This window comes from Vipera berus, assembly GCF_964194415.1.
Source record: "Vipera berus genome assembly, chromosome: 1".
Classification (NCBI taxonomy): Eukaryota; Metazoa; Chordata; class Lepidosauria; order Squamata; family Viperidae; genus Vipera; species Vipera berus.
The window spans coordinates 179,690,378-179,709,210 of NC_138202.1; the positions used below are offsets into that span (position 1 = coordinate 179,690,378).

The 18,833-nt window shown below is 41.3% G+C and overlaps 1 protein-coding gene across 2 annotated transcripts in view; it reads left to right on the forward strand.

The window, feature by feature from the left end:
* The first annotated feature begins 323 nt into the window (after positions 1-323).
* Positions 324-18,833, forward strand: part of CCNYL1 (cyclin Y like 1) — a 33,639-nt gene continuing 15,129 nt past the window's right edge. For both annotated transcript variants that reach the window (XR_014028567.1, XM_081344590.1), the window contains exons 1-4: positions 324-730; positions 12,716-12,790; positions 15,522-15,556; positions 18,536-18,636. Coding sequence is in view for 1 of the 2 variants with exons in the window: in XM_081344590.1 (XP_081200716.1) it covers positions 496-730; positions 12,716-12,790; positions 15,522-15,556; positions 18,536-18,636 (446 nt within the window). In the remaining variant the exon portion in view is untranslated. The remainder of the gene's footprint in view (positions 731-12,715; positions 12,791-15,521; positions 15,557-18,535; positions 18,637-18,833) is intronic.

Sequence of the window (18,833 nt, forward strand, 5' to 3'; positions counted from 1 at the left end):
TCCGGCCTAACGTCGGCTCGGCCTTCCTTTCCACTTCCAGAAGCGCGCCCCGCCCAACGAGTACAGAGAAGCGAAGCCCCGCCTTCCTTCCTCCCCCCCCCCCCGCCGCGCTTCCTTTTCGAACGCTCGGAGAGGACGGCCGAGAGCGGAGCGCAGCCGGCCCCGCCCTGCTACATAGTTTTAGGTGGCACCACCAGGGCTATCCCCCTGGGACGGGACGGCCGCCGCGATCACGTGAGGGCGTAAGGCGCGGGCCGTGATTGGCCGGTCGTCGGGGGCCGCGTGAGAGCGCCGTCGCAGAGCCGCCTGGTGGAGTGGGGGGGGGCTGCAGCCTCCGGTCTTCCTTCTCCGGCTTCTGGGCTCGCCCCACTGAGGCGGCGGCGGCGAAAGCGAGGATGAGACGGCGCTGATGTGGCCGTGGCTGCGGCCTCCTGCAGCCCCGCTCGGGCCCAGCCCAGGCGGCGCCGGCGCCGGCGGCAGTAGTCCCGCGCCAGCATGGGCAACACCGTCACCTGCTGCGTGTCTCCCGGTGCCAGCCCGAAGCTCGGCCGGGCGCGCGGGTCCGCTCTGGGGGCCGGCGGCGGGCGAGCGGGAGCCGGGCTGGCGGCGGCGGGGCTAGAGCGGAGGGCTGGTGCTTATCGGGAGATCGCCGAGGCGGACTCGGGAGACTCGGATCCCGGCGGAGGGGGCCCTCACCTGCAGCACATCAGCGACCGCGAGTTCCCGGATGGTGAGTAGTGACAGCGGCTGCTGCCAGTGCGGGCTGGCGTTTCTACCCTCGGCTCACTCGGCGATGCTTCGCAAGTGCGTTCGGCGCGGAGAGCAAGCGAGCCTCCCTTTAAAGCAGGGGTCTTCAAACTTGGCCCTTTTATGGCTTGTGGACTTCAACTCCCAGAATTCCTCAGCCAGCATTCGCTGGCTGAGGAATTCTGGGAGTTGAAGTCCACAAGTCATAAAAGGGCCAAGTTTGAAGACCCCTGCTTTAAAGAATCGCGTACGTCCCGTTACTCGAGGAAAATGGGGTTGGCGGGGGGTGTCTGCTTTCCAGCCACTAGGCATGGCCCACCTGGCTTCTGTCACGTTTAACGCAGAACATGGCCGGTTTCCGATTGTGGGTGTGAGACGGTCAACTTTCTGGAAGGAAGCGATTAGGCCCACTCGCCTAACAAGCATTAGGTGTCTTTGTGAAATACAAAAGCTATACGTGTGAAATCATCAAAATTGCATCCGTTTACACACTGTAAATTTAGAAATCAAAATTTTCTCTGAAAACGGATCTGCAGTCATCGTGACTTGAAACAATATTGCCAACTTTTGCTCAATTGAAGAGGAGGAGACGTCAACGTGCTCTAATCGACTCGAAATAAAAAAAACAAATCTGGAGAGAGAATTTCCCCCCTTGCCCTTTCAGATCACTAGTTAGTTGTTGGCTTTTTCCTAGTCATTTTGAGCAGCGGTTGCCTGAGTTGTTGTTACAGTTCTGTGCTTGGAGTTGGTGCATTTTTTTCCCTTCCAGAATTATTTTTGTTTCTGCTGCTGGACATTTTCATATGCATGGTAATGTTGCATTTGTGAAATGATGTCTCTTCATAGATTGAAATTTGCTTTTGGAAACGATTCGTTGATCTGCTTAAATATCGTCTAAATTTCTTGCAGAAGATTTGGGGGACTTTCTGGAGAAGATTTTAATTATATATTCATGGGGTGAAAGGGGAAAATGTTGGTTGTACATCTCTGTAGAACAAGAGATTCCACCTTCAAAGGATTTCAACATATTTGGGTAACATTTAAAGTGAGGAAATGATCTCCAGTATGCAATTATATTATTGCTAACTTTATGATGTTCATGAAAGTCTCAGAAATTCAGTAGATCGAATTTATGTTTAGTTATAATTGGAATTTGTCTAAATCACTGGGGCAGTTCCATCCTGCTCAGTAAATTAGTAATAAACTTTGATAGTCATATTTTGAGCAAAATTGAATCTAGATGTAGAAATATAAACAGCATGTAATCATGTTTCTGTGTATTTGACACATTAAAGGATGGATGCCTAAGATAAAACACAATAAAATGCTATAACATAAAACACATTTTTTCTGATTTTCAGATGGTTTCTTCCATTCATATCCTGCATATTAGCTATTTTGTGAAGTGCTATAGATTTTCTAGAAAGAATGAAAACAGCAAAGCAAGGGCGTTTGGAACATGATACTATTTTGACTGGATAGTGTCAAGCTATAGCCAAGCCAACAACTGAGATACAGCATTAAAGTCAGTTTCTAATCCATCTTTTGTTCTTAACTCAAGATTAGATTGTTTTATTGTTAAATCAAGACAGCATTTTACTTAATTTTACAAGGAAATAGAAAACTGTTACCCTATAATGGGGACAAGTTTGGATATACATGCTAGTTTCTTGCTATACATTCTTCCCACATTCAGTGTGGTTACTGTATGATGTAGTGTATCACAAAACCAGGAAATTGGATTAATTGAATAAAATGGTTAATTTATGTCTCATATATCTTATATATAATTACATCCCTGTAATGCATTCTGAATTCGTTGAAACATATTAGTATTGATAGTTGGTTTGGCAAAGCCAATATCCTTTGTAGAGCTGAAGAAGGTACACAGATGGTAATAAAGATAATTAAGCTCTAAATTGATCAAAGTCCCCCTTCCCCCCAATCCCAGTTTTGGGATTGAATTAAATCTTTAATTCATTCATGCTATGCAGTTCATAAATGGGAAAACTTTTAATGGACAGGTATTACGTTTAACATTTTTGGAAGAACGAGGATTTCACTAAGTTGGAGAATGATATGATCGTTAGGTGTATTTTGTTTTTCTTTGAGTTGCTATGTGATTGATTGATTATGGGCAAACCAGTTGGTGTCAACTCTTAGTAATCACATAGATTTTTCTTCATGATGATCTGTACCTATACTGGTTGGTCCTCCTTCTCTCATTTTATGAGAGAGTGATATCTTTTCATAGTTTCCCAGCAAAAGCCTATTTTAGGGGTTTTCATATGCATCCCTTTTCAAAAGAGTAGGAATTTAGTCAAATTTTTTTGTAATTTCTATAATTCCAAATTGACCTTGGTTGCATGTGGTGCTTAAGCCTTAAGATACCCACATGGACTGAATGAATTTATAGATATAAATGGAGTTACATGTGCTGAAATATTGGACTGGTAGGGAGGATGTGTTGGTTTTTATTTTCCCCAATTTAATATTAACATTTCAAAAAGGGTTCATGCTTTAAAGCAGACAGTGCAATTTTTTTTCTTAAAAAAATGACATTCCTTAAAATAGCTGCATGCAAAAAGTACAAAAGTACTCCAGAAACAACTCTGAGTATGCTTGAATTAGATTAATTTTATGCATGATTTAACAATCAAGAGCTACTAACTAGTAGAATGAGTAGAATGGTCTCTTATGGGAAGGATAGAATTAATATTATTTATATGTGCTAATATTTAGAAAGATCTTTTGTAGTACAGCAGACTGACAACACTAGCAAAATGGTGTAAAACCTTTAGCATTCTTTTTCATAAAATCCATCAGGAAGGAAACATCATGGAAATCTTGGTTCCTTGATTGCAAGATGACCCATGGGGATTATATGTAGAAGAATGTATTCACCTTTTAAACTAGCAATATACGAGAAATGATTTACTACTGAATTTAATATATGAATAAAATGTTGCTGATTGGGAAAGCACAGTTGTACTCTTCAACTTCAACTTTTACTGGTTATTGGTGTATTACCTTGGAACTGTTTCATGTATTAGCTGCTTCTGGTAATTATAAACTGGAGCATGATGAATATAAATTTTGGATGATGATTACTAGTGTTATACAGGACATTTCCAAACTATTCAAAATGCCCTGTTTTGAGCTTTAAAACCTACTTTCTGCACAAGATTTCTCTGTTGATAGTTTCGAGTTCAACGCAGTCTTAGTAAAAACACTTCCAAAATGATTGAGATGCCCCATTTGAATGCAGAGAACAGGTGGTTCTAACCTGCCTATTACAGTGGCTGTTAAGCAAGGCACTCGTGTAATTGCCTCCGTTAAGGACTCCCATCACTGCTCTCCCTAATGTGGTTATTAACTGGAGATGGGATATCTCTTGGGTGAAGGAGGCCTAGTGCTGGTCCAGGCTTGCACTGCAGCACCTTCCCAGCTCAAACATGGCCTACCTCAGGCTTTCCGAGGCCTCCCATATTCCCTGAAGCATATCCGTGTTCTGCTTCATGCCTCATTGGGTCATCACAAGCTTTGGGCCCATCCCACCAAATCCTTGCAGGAATTGGGCCTGTTTCCCACCCCACTGGGTTCCATATCCTCTTCCCCCTGCATTGCGGATTGGTCATTTACCTTTTTGAAACATCTCTTTCTGGAAATAGCCGGTCTACTATGTGACTTTTCTACACCATGTGGCACCATTCTTGAAGTGGGCACCCTTATAGGAGTGGCAGCATTGAGTTGTGGCTGCACCAAAATGGTACCTGCTTCCGGGACAGTGCCACATAGACGTCAGGGAGGCCAAGGGACAGCGTGATCGGCTCTCCTTCTCGAATGCAATATTCAGAGCCCTGGAGATCACATTTGGGAAGGAGAGCTGGCCAATCCACCCCTACAGTGGAGGCCATGTGGCATGATCCTAGGTTTTTTTTTATCATTTAGCATGGAGCTGTAGCAAGTCTCAAAAATAAACCCAATCGTTATAACAAATAATCGACTTGGTTTTGTTCTATTTACTGGGATTTAATATTTGTTTTGTTTTTAGGATGAAATTGTAAAAATGCAGGCTTTAACATTTTCAAAGCTTGCAATGATGATGGGAAAAACAAATTTAAAAACCTAAACATAAATATGTTTAGGCTACTAAACCAATGGTACAGCACAGAATTAAATATTGTAGGAAATAAATAATTTTCTTTAATACATACAGAGAAAGAAATAAACATAAGAGTTTGGAGTTATCTTCAAAGTTTTCAGTTGACTTATGTTTACTTGAATTGTTCAATTTGGAGAGAGGCTTAAACTGCTCAAAGTAGATGAATGTGATACAAGGTGTGCTTCATAAGGCACTTCTTAAAAATAGGCATCACTTTGTGACTTTTAACCAGTACTGTAGTAACCAGAATAGAATCATGCCAGAACTAAAGCAAAGCTCTTTAAGTGGGGAATGGCTGCGAACCCTGAAATGTGACCGTGGTGCACTGGAACAAACAATAACATATATAGTTCAGGAATGTCTCCTCAGGAAATGTCAAGGCTCTGGGATGATCTCATCACAGCCACACCAGAAGCTGTTAGATGGATAATTTCCTTATAACATCTACCCCATTGAAATTCTATGGCTCCATATTATGGGGATTTTATTATGATTTTATTGTAATTTAATATTTTATCTCCTATATTGTTCACATATAGTGATATGGTGGCCTAATGATGAAGATGGTCTCCTCCCACTCGGAAGGTTGAGTGTTCAGTCCGAGGTAGCGACAAATGTTTCTCGAAGACCAGAGAGAAAATACCTGTTGCGAACTCTACTTAGGTGTCAGGAAGGGCATCTGGCCAGTAAATACTTAGCTCCATCCGGTCACCCAGACTCTCCTGAATAAAGGGATTACAGGGTCGTAAAAAGGGAGGATTTTTTATTGTATTGTCCACGTGCCATATGTATATATTTGCTGATGCTTTATTCAAACAAATTTGTATATCAGTGATTGCATGACCTCTGTAGATACCATACACTAAATAAACCCATACTACAAAATTATACTCTGGACTTTGCTTCAGAAGCAAGTACCATTTAGCATTTCCACAAGTTATTTTTTTATATATAAAACCTGTTTTTAGGATATCGTCCTACACATCCTTGAAAGTAAAACATACTGAGTACTCTACAACAGGATGGGCAATAAATTTTCCCAAGAGGCAACACGAGAAACTTGAATTGTTATGGAGGGACATACAATAGAGCTATGATGGTATGTGGTCACAAAATAGTCACCTTTAAAAGCAATGCATTCACGGCACACATCCTTATGTACATTTGATATCTAATTTCTGATTGACCTCACACAGGCAAAATGCGGACAGATGTGGCCCTAGGTCCGTAAAATGCCCAAGTCTGTTCTATAACTTTATTTTAATAAATTATGTATAGATCCGGTTTTCAGATTGCCAAGTTGAACTGAACAAAATATCTCAGGTAGCTAAACATTCCTATGAACAGAGAAAATAATTTGTTGATTAAGCAAAAGTTTTCATACATTTAGCAAAAAGAATTACCATTTAATTTCAATCACTGAGTGACTGAACACAAACTGCCGAAATCCTATGGGTAGATTTTAAGAACTTTATAGGAATCCAAGTTACTAGAACGTGTTTGTTACTTGTTAGGTAATGTCAGGACCCACCCCAATCCACGTCTTAGGAAAACAAAAACTCTTGGAGTCAGTCCTTAGTCCAAAAGGAATTTTTACTAGGACATACTTGGTTGTGGAAATACAAGACAGGACTTAGTATTGTTTTACAAATTGAAACTTTATAAAGGGTTCCCGGTTCAACCCCCCTTCCCTCAACCCCATTTGGTCAGCCCCCATCATTTTACTTCATGTCATCCCTTTCGTGGGGAAAAAGGAACTTCGAATCTTTATGGTTATTGCCTTCTTCCTCTACAGAATTAAATGAAGACACAGGCCAGATGCCTTCTTCCCTAACCCTCCCTTTTGTTCCCCCAGTTCAAAAGATTTCCCTTGGTCTTTGAAATAACCTAAGGCAGGCTGAATCCACATGCGCTCCTCCTTCCTCCGAAGATGGCAGAATCCATGGGGGGGGGGATAATGTTTTAAACATACATTTATGTACGTGATATAAATGGATTCTGACAGGTAAATTACATTGCTTAGTATTCTTGCATGTGTGCAGAGAGTGAGTGGAATAAAAACTAGTTGACTTTTCTTACATATCTGAAAAATATAATTGAAATAATGTTCTTCTCTGTATTTCAATTGTATAAATATTGAATAAATTTTGAAATATTAGGCTTTATATTCAAAGCTATGTTTCTTCCTATGTATATCAACATTTTAACCTAATATTTGTCATGAATTATTGGAAAGCTTTGTTTAAATTATTTACACTCTTGTTGACAAAAATCACTGTTTTTAACGTGCCATGATTTAATTGCTGTTGCTAAATTCTTTCCCACAATTGGCTCATTCTTAGGAAAATTTGATATGAAACGTTCATGGATTAGGTGCTGGTGCTAAGACTTTTTAATGTAGAAGTTATGTGAAAATAAATTTCATCTATAACTATAAGCTAGGAGTGGAAAAAAAGGATCCACCCAGATAGTGGGAACATTTTCCAGGCTTTCTCCCAGGGACTATTGTAGATTACAATAATGGACCTCTCTAAAGCCTTTTCCTTTTCCTGAAGCTGAACTCTTTGCTATCACACGCTCTGGTGGAACACCATGAAGCAAGAGTTCACAGAAACTGTTTGGCCACCTTTCATTTTTTTCCCCAAGTGGTTAAGGTTGAAACCTCAGATTGTGTCATTTCACAGTGCTCTGATTCTGAACTAAGGGTTTCCTGAGGAACTGCTTTCCCTTCCCTTTGTAAAGATGTAGAAAGCACATTTGTGTGCTCAAGAGCAGAGCTTCAGGCTATTGGATACTTGGACATTTGTAGGCCAGAATCGACCCCTATGTCAAAATTTAACTTTTTTCACCATTGTGCAAATCAGGAATGTGCAGCTTTTTGAGTAGAATTTGATTAATACGCTGGGTCTGGAGCTGCACTCTAAAAATGTGAAACAGTAACAAAATGTGGAAATGGATTTAATGTCAATTTAAACTTGATTAATCCACAAATAAGAATTTTCTTAAAATATTACATTGAAAATTACAATTTGATGCCAGGTTTTCATGGGTCTTTGAATGAATATCTCCAGAGTCTAGGGGCTCTGTGTTGTATAAATTGTCAAATAAGTGACCTAGGATAGGGTTGTTCACAAAATATAAAATAAAGTTTCATTCTGTGCACAGAACAACCACACTGTGCCATGCAAGTTTTGCTGGAATGTTCTGGACGACCCACAATCCAGCAGAATTGGAATATACTCATTCTAGGTTTGGGCTCAAAACATTTTGGAGCATCTTACTGGATAATAGAGTTCTGCCTTCCTCTTCCAATTGTTTCCAGTGATCTTCCCTTCTTTCTCCTTCTTCACTGCCATTGTAACCCTTGGCAACATATTCTACCTGCCTGACTCCACTTCCTCTCTTTTTCCCTTTGGCCACAACACCCTTGCTTGGGATATTTTGCCAACCCATTCCTTGCTTGCTTGGTCTGTTTCCTCTGAGCTACTGACACAAATTTGCCCATAGCATACATCTTCCAAGTCCATGTTCAGACAAAACATGTGTGGCAGATCCATGCACAGATGGAACACATTTCAATCCAGACACAGACCATCCCAAAATAGCTATTTCATGCGTGAAAAGTCCATGCACAGAATACTTTACACATCCCTACTCTAGAGGTACATAAAATGTTTGACCTGTTTTAAATTGAAATTACCTGAACTTGAAAGAATTACTTGGGGTCCAAAAGAACTTGTTCTGCCTTTTCTGAATTCAAAACAGATTGATCTGATATTTGTACAGTGTGATAAAATACGTCTTTTTAGCTCAGTCTGAATTTGAAAAAGCATGCACTTATTGTATTACCCTGTTGACAAACATACTGTATGTAGTATGTTGCTGTTGCTATGTATGGAATCATACATTTATTTGTTAAATTTATATGCCGCCCATCTCACTCTAAAAAGCAACTCCAGGCAGCTTCATATAAAGGAATCATATTAGTGTCTGAATGGTTGGCGTGGATACACTATACATTATATCTTTACATTGGAATGTGCTTCCTATGGGACTCATACCATGTAATAAACTGGTCTCCTTTTCATGGGTATTTTGTTGGAGTCCAATATGCGGACTCCATCATTTAGGCTTAAGAGGCACAATTGTGGTCTTTCCTGGAGGAATAGTTACAGAAGGTAGTATTTGATGTGTTCTCTCCTACCCATGGCCAGTAGCCTATGGAGTGCTAGAAAATTCCATTTTCCCTCCCCCTTTTTTCCAAATGTGCATATGAAAGTGGTACAAAAATATTCCAGATACTCTGACTAAAGTGTCATCAGTATGCAAAAGTTATTTATCTCCACTTCTCATTTTCATCCACTTATCCCAAGGAGCTGCTGAACCTTTGAACGCTTTTTGAGCAGTTTCTTTTTTTTTTTTAGCAGTTTGGAGATGATTGAGGTAAAATGGGATTTAAATCAGACAAAATGGAGGGATCATAGATTGGAAACTGTTTTGAAAAGATGCTTTCAGTTGGGCTTAAATAGAATTGTACTTTTGTGGAAATACTGTATCAACTGGGAAAGTACAGATAAAATTATCGGGGCTTTTAACATGTTAGGCTGATATGCTTAGCTGCAGCTGATCAATAGAAAATGAGCTGTTTTGTAACATACTCTTCATGAGGCTCCTTTTCAGGATGATCAGACAGATTGTTTTATGTAGACTGAAGCTCTGGTTGCATGTGCATTTCTAAACTCAATTTAAAACATGCTTTAATGCAGATATGAGAAACCTCTGCCCTTCCCAAATTATCAAACTCCATCTCCCATTAGCTTCCGTTCAGTATGGGTGATATCAATCTACTTACATGTGAAGAACTGTAACAAAAACCTTTTCATTCACCATTCAAGTCCATTAAATTAAGAGCCACTAGAAATATTCCTTTCCAGATGACCCATACACCTTTGCAATGATTCTTTGCAATAGTACCGTACTTATATTTAGGAGTGGAAACAGAATTGAAAATGTTTTAAGACAACATCTCATTCAGAAAGTTCTGTTGAAACACCTGAATGTTTTAGGTTGATTCCAGCTTGAAGCATTTTGATTGTTCCATCCGTATAAAACTGATGGGAACCGAGTACGAGAAACCTACTTCCTTACTTTTCTTCCCAGCATCACAGATATATATCAGTCCTCGTTGATTGCTACAGATCTGAGCAGACTTGGGTATTGGCTGCCCAAAATAGGATTGGATCCATCATCGTGATTTGCTCTAGCTCACTTAAGTAGGATAGAATGCAGCAAGTCATCTGATGGCATTACTGTTCTCCCTGGAAATGCACCAGGCATATTGCCCTAACTAGGAGATTCATATGCTTGTATCTGCCAGAACCTGAATCCTGACTTCTGTTGCTGCTGGGCATGGAGCATTTCCCCTCTTTCTGGAGGGAGCCTAATCTCTTTCCTTCAGCTTGGACCATTTCTTATAGACAGGAAGTCTCTGTAGAAGCAGGGGGAGGTTGTGGTCATTGTAGGGAGTTAGTCATTGTCAATTAGCTTCCCCTCACTGTTGGCTCAGTTAAGCCTATAAATATGGTGTGCTTGTTTGTATCCATAGTTTTTGGTCATGTATGAAGTCAGGTGGTCAAAGTTTATTATTTATTTGTTTTATTAGATTTTTATTCCACCTTTAATATTTTTTATAAATAAGTCAAGACAGCGAGCATATATAAGAACATACACATGTTCTTACATTCTCAAGAGTTCATTCAGTAATTTTCAGTTGGGGGATAAGTGACGCTCTTTGTCCTTAATAGATGTATTGCAAAATAGAATGGCTCATACACAAGAAACTGCCTTAGCTACGTATGAATCTCCCTTTCAAAAGATCAAGGAAATATCTCCATGTACTTTGACATGTCGTGCCTGGTTACTTGCACTTCAAACAGCTGCTTTAGTATTTAGCAGATAGTGTAGGTCAGGGGTTCCCAATGTATGGTCTACGGCCCGGGATCAGGCTGTGGGCTCTTGGCCAGTGGGCCGTGGCAATGGCTGGCTGGCATGTGCGTGGGTGCACATTTCCCCCCCCTACTCGTGCTAGCGCCCACGGCCCCATTTCCACATGTGCGCGGGCGCGAACGGGGATGCCAGCACAGGGCGGGTGTCTGCAGCCTGTTTGCATGCACCGCTAGCTACCATGCATGGCCATTCACACACGTGCACGGCACCAGTGCATGCTGCATGTGCAAACGGGGCTGCTAGTGCCACACCACTGTGCACACACATCAATTTTGAAGCTTCTCTCCTTCCCTCCGATCCTTCAGCCCGGAAAGGTTGGAGACCTCTGGTATAGATGATTCCTCTGAATAGAGACATTCAGAGAGATCTGGTGTCAAGGTCAGCAGAGATTGTCCTTAAACTTTCCTTGAATACTTTGACAGAAAAACCCAGTGTTATTATAGCACTTACCAATAAAAGTATTCCTGGCAAACCTCAGTGTTCAGAGATTACCTTGGGACCAATAATGGCTGCCCAGTTCTTTACTGTGGGCATCTCCGCAGCAGCAATTGTGCCCTGTTAGCCAGAAATAACATGTGGTGTGAAGGAGGTCCCTTCTCTATGAGCCTGCATTTTGTCACATAGGAGATGCTGGCAATTTCAGCAGCAAACGCCGTAGTCTCACCCAGGTAGTGCATGGTGATGGAGAGGTAAATATGTACATGACTGAGATGAAATAAACATATAGGGGCTTATTGCTAGCAGTATCAACACATCTTTCCTGCATGAGTGATATAGGCAGGCACAATTTGTCTATTGAAAGTGATGCCAAAGGGATTTGGCCATCAGAAGCAAACAAAGAGTATCCACCATTATTATTATATCAAAGCTCCCATTTGCTCAGTTAGATCTGAGGCATTCGGACCATACTACCACTTCCACCATCCCGTGGATATTTAGTGACTCTCCGTAGTTGCCACTATGAGTTGCCTAGTGCTGGATGTTGTTTATGTGAGCGTTTAGCAATCCCATAACAGAAATCATTTTGGATTCTTGCTCTGCTAATGTCTGCCTTGTAGTAATTGAGTAATGAACTCATCACCTGTGGGTTGGATTAGGACGGTACAGCTGTTCCTAAGTGTTACTTCAGTCTCTGGGTTACTGTGAATCAACACAACCAGCTTTGCTTTGCATTGCCTTGCCTCACCTACCATGATGCCAGTCTTGCTGCTACAGGAGCTGCAGGCCTAGTACCGTACTAAAATGAAGCCTCCTTTCACTGGCTTCTCTTCTTCTTGTCCAGCCATAATTGATTTAGAAAACCTCCAAAAGTGGGATCATGGCAGTGACAAATAATAAGGGTGATAGCATATTTATTTTGTGGTTCTTCATTAAGTATTTTCCTATTGCCATAGATTTGATACATTTAACAGCTTTTTGAATTTTTGGAAACACCGTTGATTTAAGTAAAAAGGATAGTGCACTTAACACTTGACTTGTTTTCTCTCAGAATGGAAAATTAAGAACGTCAAGCTATTGGAGATTCTTTGGAAAATATAATTTATTCTATTAGCTTATCCATTCATTTTACTTTTAAATCTAATATTTCTGCTGTTTAGAGCTATTGCTATGATTCTGAGGTACAGTTCTAATTCTCCGAGCATGTGAGATCAATGTATAAATACTAGGACTGTTTATTAATACATCCTGAGGTCATCTAGAAACAGGTTTAAAATGTAATGTCATGGGTTTTCACTGTTGTTTATTCTTCCAAAAAGGAAGTTATTTCTGAATAGTATCACTTCATATTTGTTTCAGATTTAGCATTGGAGTCAAACCCATCTGACCATCCTAGAGCAAGCACAATTTTCTTGAGCAAATCCCAAACAGATGGTAAGCTAATTTTTGCTCCCTTTAAAAAAGAGGATGGGAGGAGATGGAGTGGGTGTTTAATTTCTTTCCATATCTGTCAAAGCGCTGTTTGCTTCAACATTTTTGCTTGCTCTTCACTGCATTTCTCATAGCTGTTTGCCTCAGACGGTTTCTTTTTAATCCTCTTTATTCATTCTCAATACTCCCCATTCAGTAGAATAACTAAGAATGGCTGGGTGCCATTATCTTATGACCAGTGATTGAAGAGACTTTCTAAGCAAGCACCATTTGCCGGCAATGGAGTGGGTGCGGTTTCCTGATGACACGTCCGGCCCACGGGCCATCAGTTTGACACCCCTGCTAGGAGGAAAAATTTTCAGTCTAGCTTGAATTATGTCAAATTAACATGCTAACGTTTACTGAGATAATTTTATACTAATGTTCATTCTTGATGGTCATGTAACATCATGTTTCCACCTTTCTAAACAAGTATTTATAAATCTTTCACAACATTGAGTCTTTTTATAGCAACAGTGCAGTTGATTGTTTATTTATTGGCTTACTTGATATGTTATCAGGGGAAATAGCAATAATTCATCCTGTGAATTAGAGCATCTACTGATTCGACCATTTATTTTAATAAATGGTTGAATCAGTAGATGTTCTAATTCACAGGATGAATTATTGCTACCGTATTTTCCGGCGTATAAGACAACTTTTTAACCCATGAAAATCATCTCAAAAGTTAGGGGGTCGTCTTATACGCCCAGTCGTCTTATACGCCGGAAAATCAGTGAGCCCGGGAAGGTACGCCCTCCGCTCTCACTGTGGAGGAAGCAGGGCAGGCTGGCGTCTGGCGGGAGCCGGCAGGGCAGTCCTGCGCATGCGCGCGCTCCCCAGCTGTTAAGGAGCACTCCTTAGCAGCTAGGGAGCGCGCGCATGCGCAGGACTGCCCTGCCGGCTCCCACCCGACGCTCTTCCCTCTTGAGGCAGCATCGCTCCCCGGCTCCTAAGGAGTCCTCGGGGATGCTGCCTCAAGAGGGAAGAGCGTCGGGCGGGAGCCGGCAGGACCCAAGAGTAAAATGACGGCCCTGCTAAGATCTCTATCTGTCTTGTGCACACATATTGGATATATATTAATGCTTTGATTATGATTTAGTTAGCATACATATCATTGGATCTTGCTGGCCAGACCGAAAATCCATTCAACCTGTTTGTATTTCTCTTGGCGTTTACCATATGCCGAAAAGTTCCAAATTTAGTTATTTTTCTACTGCGATTCCAAATCTTGGAAGAAACGTTTTCCGGCTCTTGGCTGTGAAAGGAACAGAAGGTACCGCTTCCTGTGCTAACTTTCTAATACTGATTAGCTTTCCTGGAGAAGCAAACCTTCCGTTCCAGCAAGATCACTACGGAGCGGGTTAGAAGACAAGACTCCAGCAACAGCTAGACTCCTTCCAAAGATCCGCCTAGATCCCGCCGACAATGTTATTTTCCGGGTACACCCAAATTCCCTTTTAGCACCGGGGAAGGGAGGGTGGGAAGAGATCATCGCTACTTTCTTCCTCCACTGTCTCCCTAACACCTTCCCGCAGCTCCTCCCAATAATTCCCTTCCCCCAGGCTTACCCTACAAGTACATAATGTCCCGGGCAGCTGTAAATATCATGAATCATGGCTAGGAGGTGAGCGAGAGATAGAAAATAAGACGAAAGCGTCCCTTCCCCTTTCCCCCCCCCCACCCGATCCACCTCGTCTCCAAAGCCGAGGAGGAGCCGCCCTCCCTAACCAGAACGCGCAACCACCTGTGGAATCCCTGGAGCAGCTCGCAACGGAAGAGAAGGAAGGCGCCACCTCTTTGGGCGTCACTGGGTCCTGATTTGTCCATCGGACACAGGAAATTGATCACTGCCTCTACTTCCATCGCTGTCCTGAAACCGAGAGTCGTACGAACAATCTCCCTTTAATTTGTTTATCCGAAGCGGAAATGAAAGCGGAGGGCCTGTTGGGACGTTGCGTGAGATTCATTTGGACGGTGGAGCTCAGGCTCGAAACTGCAGGCAGTGATGCCTTTCTTCAAAAACCTCAAGAGGGAAGAGCATCGGGCAGGAGCCGGCAGGACCCGACGCTCTTCCCTCTTGAGGCAGCATCCCCGAGGACTCCTTAGGAGCCGGGGAGCGATGCTGCCTCAAGAGGGAAGAGCGTCGGGCGGGAGCCGGCAGGGCAGTCCTGCACGCGCGCGCACTCCCCGGCTGCTAAGGAGTGCTCCTTAACAGCTGGGGAGCGTGCGCGTGCGCAGGACTGCCCTGCCGGCTCCTGCCAGACGCCAGCCTGCCCTGCTTCCTCCACAGTGAGAGGGGAGGGCGTGCCTTCCCAGGCTCGCTGATTTTCCGGCGTATAAGACGAAAAATCTTGAAAATCATCTCAAAAGTTGGGGGGTCGTCTTATACGCCCAGTCGTCTTATACGCCGGAAAATACGGTATTTCCCCTGAACTAAGAAATAAAAAAGGAGTTGGTTCTGTAGAACTGAGTGGTATTTATTTCATGAAATGTGTTTTTAATATCTAGGTGCAATGTCTTTTTTGGAAAAAAAAAACAAGTTGCCTCACTGTTTTTTATGATCCTAAATTATTCCCAGATAATTGTCAAGGTTGAATGTGTAGAAAGGAAAAACTTTAAGCAGGTGCTGAATTTTAAAATAGAATTTAAAAAACAATGTATTGATTGACTGAACTTGTTTCTCCTTTTTCAGTGAGAGAGAAGAGAAAGAGCAACCACATTAACCATGTAAGTACATACAATAGCTGTGAAAGGAGTAAATAAAAAGAATAGTTCATAGTTCTTGTTTCTCTATAGAATGATTTTTTTAATATTTTCTGGTGAATGGACTAGAAGAGGTTTCAAGTCATGCAACCAGACCTTCATTGCAGAGTTTATTTCTTTCTGTCTTTCTCTCTCTCTCTCTTACTTTTGTGATAGTTATAAGATACCTTTGAAGATGCAGTCGGCTGAGAAGAACGGTTCTACTCCTACTCACAATTTTAAAGCGATAGAGGAAGAATAGTTCTATTGCCACTCCTCTTATTCCTATTTATTGCTAGGAAAAGCCATAGATTTTATTTCAGAACAGCAGGAGAAAGTTAAATAGCATACGGCAACAGGTGGGTGTAGGACGATGGCACAAAATTCTTTGCAAAAAGAAGGAAGTAGAAAGTAGAACAAGTGCTGCAAAACCTGACAATAGCTTTCGAAAAGACCCACAAGTTTATATCCAAGCCTTCAAGCAAAGAGGATGCACACTGTAAGTTGTGCATGTTTGGTTTGAATAATTAGCTTAATGAAAATACAATTATTTTTTTCCAAAAATCCCCTTTAGCAGAATAAATCCATTTAAGAACAATGGGCTGCTGCATATTATTTTGACCTAATTGGTGCTTCAGTTTTAATAAATCTAGTTACGCTCTCCGAGCCCTGGAAAGACCACCGTGGCAAAGTACTTCTGAAAAAATATTGCTAAAACCACTGAATGGACTTGTCCAGGCAGCTGCCGTGAGGAAAGACAGACTTAAAGGCAACACCAGCTCTGAAAAAGGCTGTGACACATTCATGTATGCTTTAATAGTAATAAGGATATCTGTATAATTTATGGAATTAGTGGCACTGTGTCCCTTGCCGTGGGCCTTCTGTATGACTGCTGTCTACTAAAACTGATACAATAAATTTTATGTGTAGTACTTCTGCTTCCAATTTGTTTCAAAGACAATTTGCTGCCAGAGTAGAATAGAACACCTAGGGCAGTGATGGCAAACCTTTTAGAGACCGAGTGCCCAAACTGCAAACCAAAACCCGCTTATGAATCGTCGGGTGCCGGCTGGGCGTGGCCCTTTGGGTGGACGTGGCTGCAGTGGTAACAGCAGACTGGGTGGGACTAAAAAGTTCAATCAATCAATTCCAACTTTGCAAGATCTGTTTTTTTCCTGTGAGAAGTTGAAATTGATTGAACCTTTTTTATTGCACATGGCAGCGGAGGCCTAAAGTGAAAAGGTTTTATAAAACACAGCTGAAGGCCTAGGACTGGGGCGACGGCACGCGTGCCCATAGAGAGGACTCTATGGCGTGCCATAGGTTCGCCACCACTGACCTAGGGTCCTCAAATACACAGAGGCAGCAGACTAGTGATATATCAAATAGCTCAACGAGGCCTCTGAATTACCTAAGAACTCCAGCAAAGAATTTTGGATTAATTGGAGCTTAGTCTGAACAGGTAGACCAGAGTTTGTTATTCGGAGGTGTGTGGTTTTTGTTTTTGAAACACAGAGGTTTGAAGAATCTATCTGGTTCTGCAAATGTAAAAGGGTTATTGTAGATAGGGAAAACATCTGCAAGGTTACACTCATCTCACTGCTGTTAGTATGTAGCATTCCCTTTTACGGCTGAGTCTTTGACTCCTCACAGTTTACATTCCTGGATTTGAATACCAATGTTGGACCTATTCTTGCTGCATTAACTACATTTATTTCCTCTTGCTTTGATGTGAAGATGTATTAAATGTTAAATACATAGCCACATCCATTTTACCCTTTTTAAAATAGCAACAAATGGATCTTGATCTGAGTTGGGCCTGGGAGAGTGATTCACTCCATTGTGGTTTCTTTCTGAAACCTCAATGAATTTGTTCCTGATATTTCAACAAGTGGTGATATGATGTGTTCGATGTAGTGATCAAACAAATTTCTGCCATGTGTTTTACTACTTGGAAAGTCTTTTTTCTTTTCTTTATCTTTGCCAGGTAGTCTTTAAAAGAAAAACAGGTACCAAGAAAAGAAAAATAGTGGTGTCCATTGGTATTTATATCACCACTGGCCATTGCTGAAAATGTTACTATTTGCTTTCTTGTGCTTTCTTTTTGCTATCTTATTGATTCTCAGGCCACCTATTTCAGTGCCTTCCTTAATACAATCCTGGGTTGTATAAACAGAGGCATAGAATCAAGATCACGCAAAGTATTAGTACTGCTTTTATAAAACTCTAGTAAGTCCACACCTGGAATACTGTAGCCAATTTTGGTCACCATACTACAAAAAAGATGTTGAGACTTTGGAAAAAGTTCAGAGAAGAGCAACTAAAATGATCAAAGGCCTGGAGACTAAAACATATGAAGAACGACTGCAGGACTTCGGTTTGGCTAGTCTAAAGAAAAGAAGAAACAGAGACGACATGATAACAGTATTCCAGTATTTGAGGGGCTGCCACAAAGAAGAGGGCATCAAACTATTCTCCAAATCACCAGACGGTAGGACAAGAAACAATGGTTGAAAATTGACCAAGAGAGAAGCAATATGGCATTGATAAACTTTCTAACATTGAGGACAATTAACCACTGGAATAGCTTGCCTTCAAAAATCGTGGGTGCTCCATCATTAGAGATTTTTAAGAAGAGGCAGGGGTAGGCAACCTTGGCTCTTTTATGACTCATGCAGTCACTTGTCTAAGATGGTAGGTTCTCCTGCTTGAGCAGGGGTCTGGGCTAGAAGACCTCCAAGGTCCCTTCCAACTTCTATTCTATTCTATTCTATTCTATTCTATTCTATTCTATTCTATTCTATTCTATTCTATTCTATTCTATTCTATTAATATATATTTGTTCTATTTAATAACATTGTCTGTGATTCTAACATGCATAGTACTGAATCCTGATTAAACCCAGAAATCATGGGTTTCAAACATTTTTATAAACCTGTATATATATATTTTCTTTCCACATAGGTTTCCCCGGGGCAGCTTACAAAAAAGTATAGTTCATGTTCAACTATATTTATAGATGACAGCACAGTCAGCCAACCTAATCTTAGGAGCACAATAAAATGGTATGTATCACTTTGTGTGAGGTTATATTGGATTAAACTCACTTGAATCTATGAATAACAGCAAATCCAAGAAAAATTCATACCAAATCTAGAGGAAGTGATAAATCAGTATAGGCTAAAACAGATTTTCCCCCTTATTCCCAGTATTGGTAGAGCAACATCTATATGCTACCATCAATTTGACTCCAAAGTCCTCT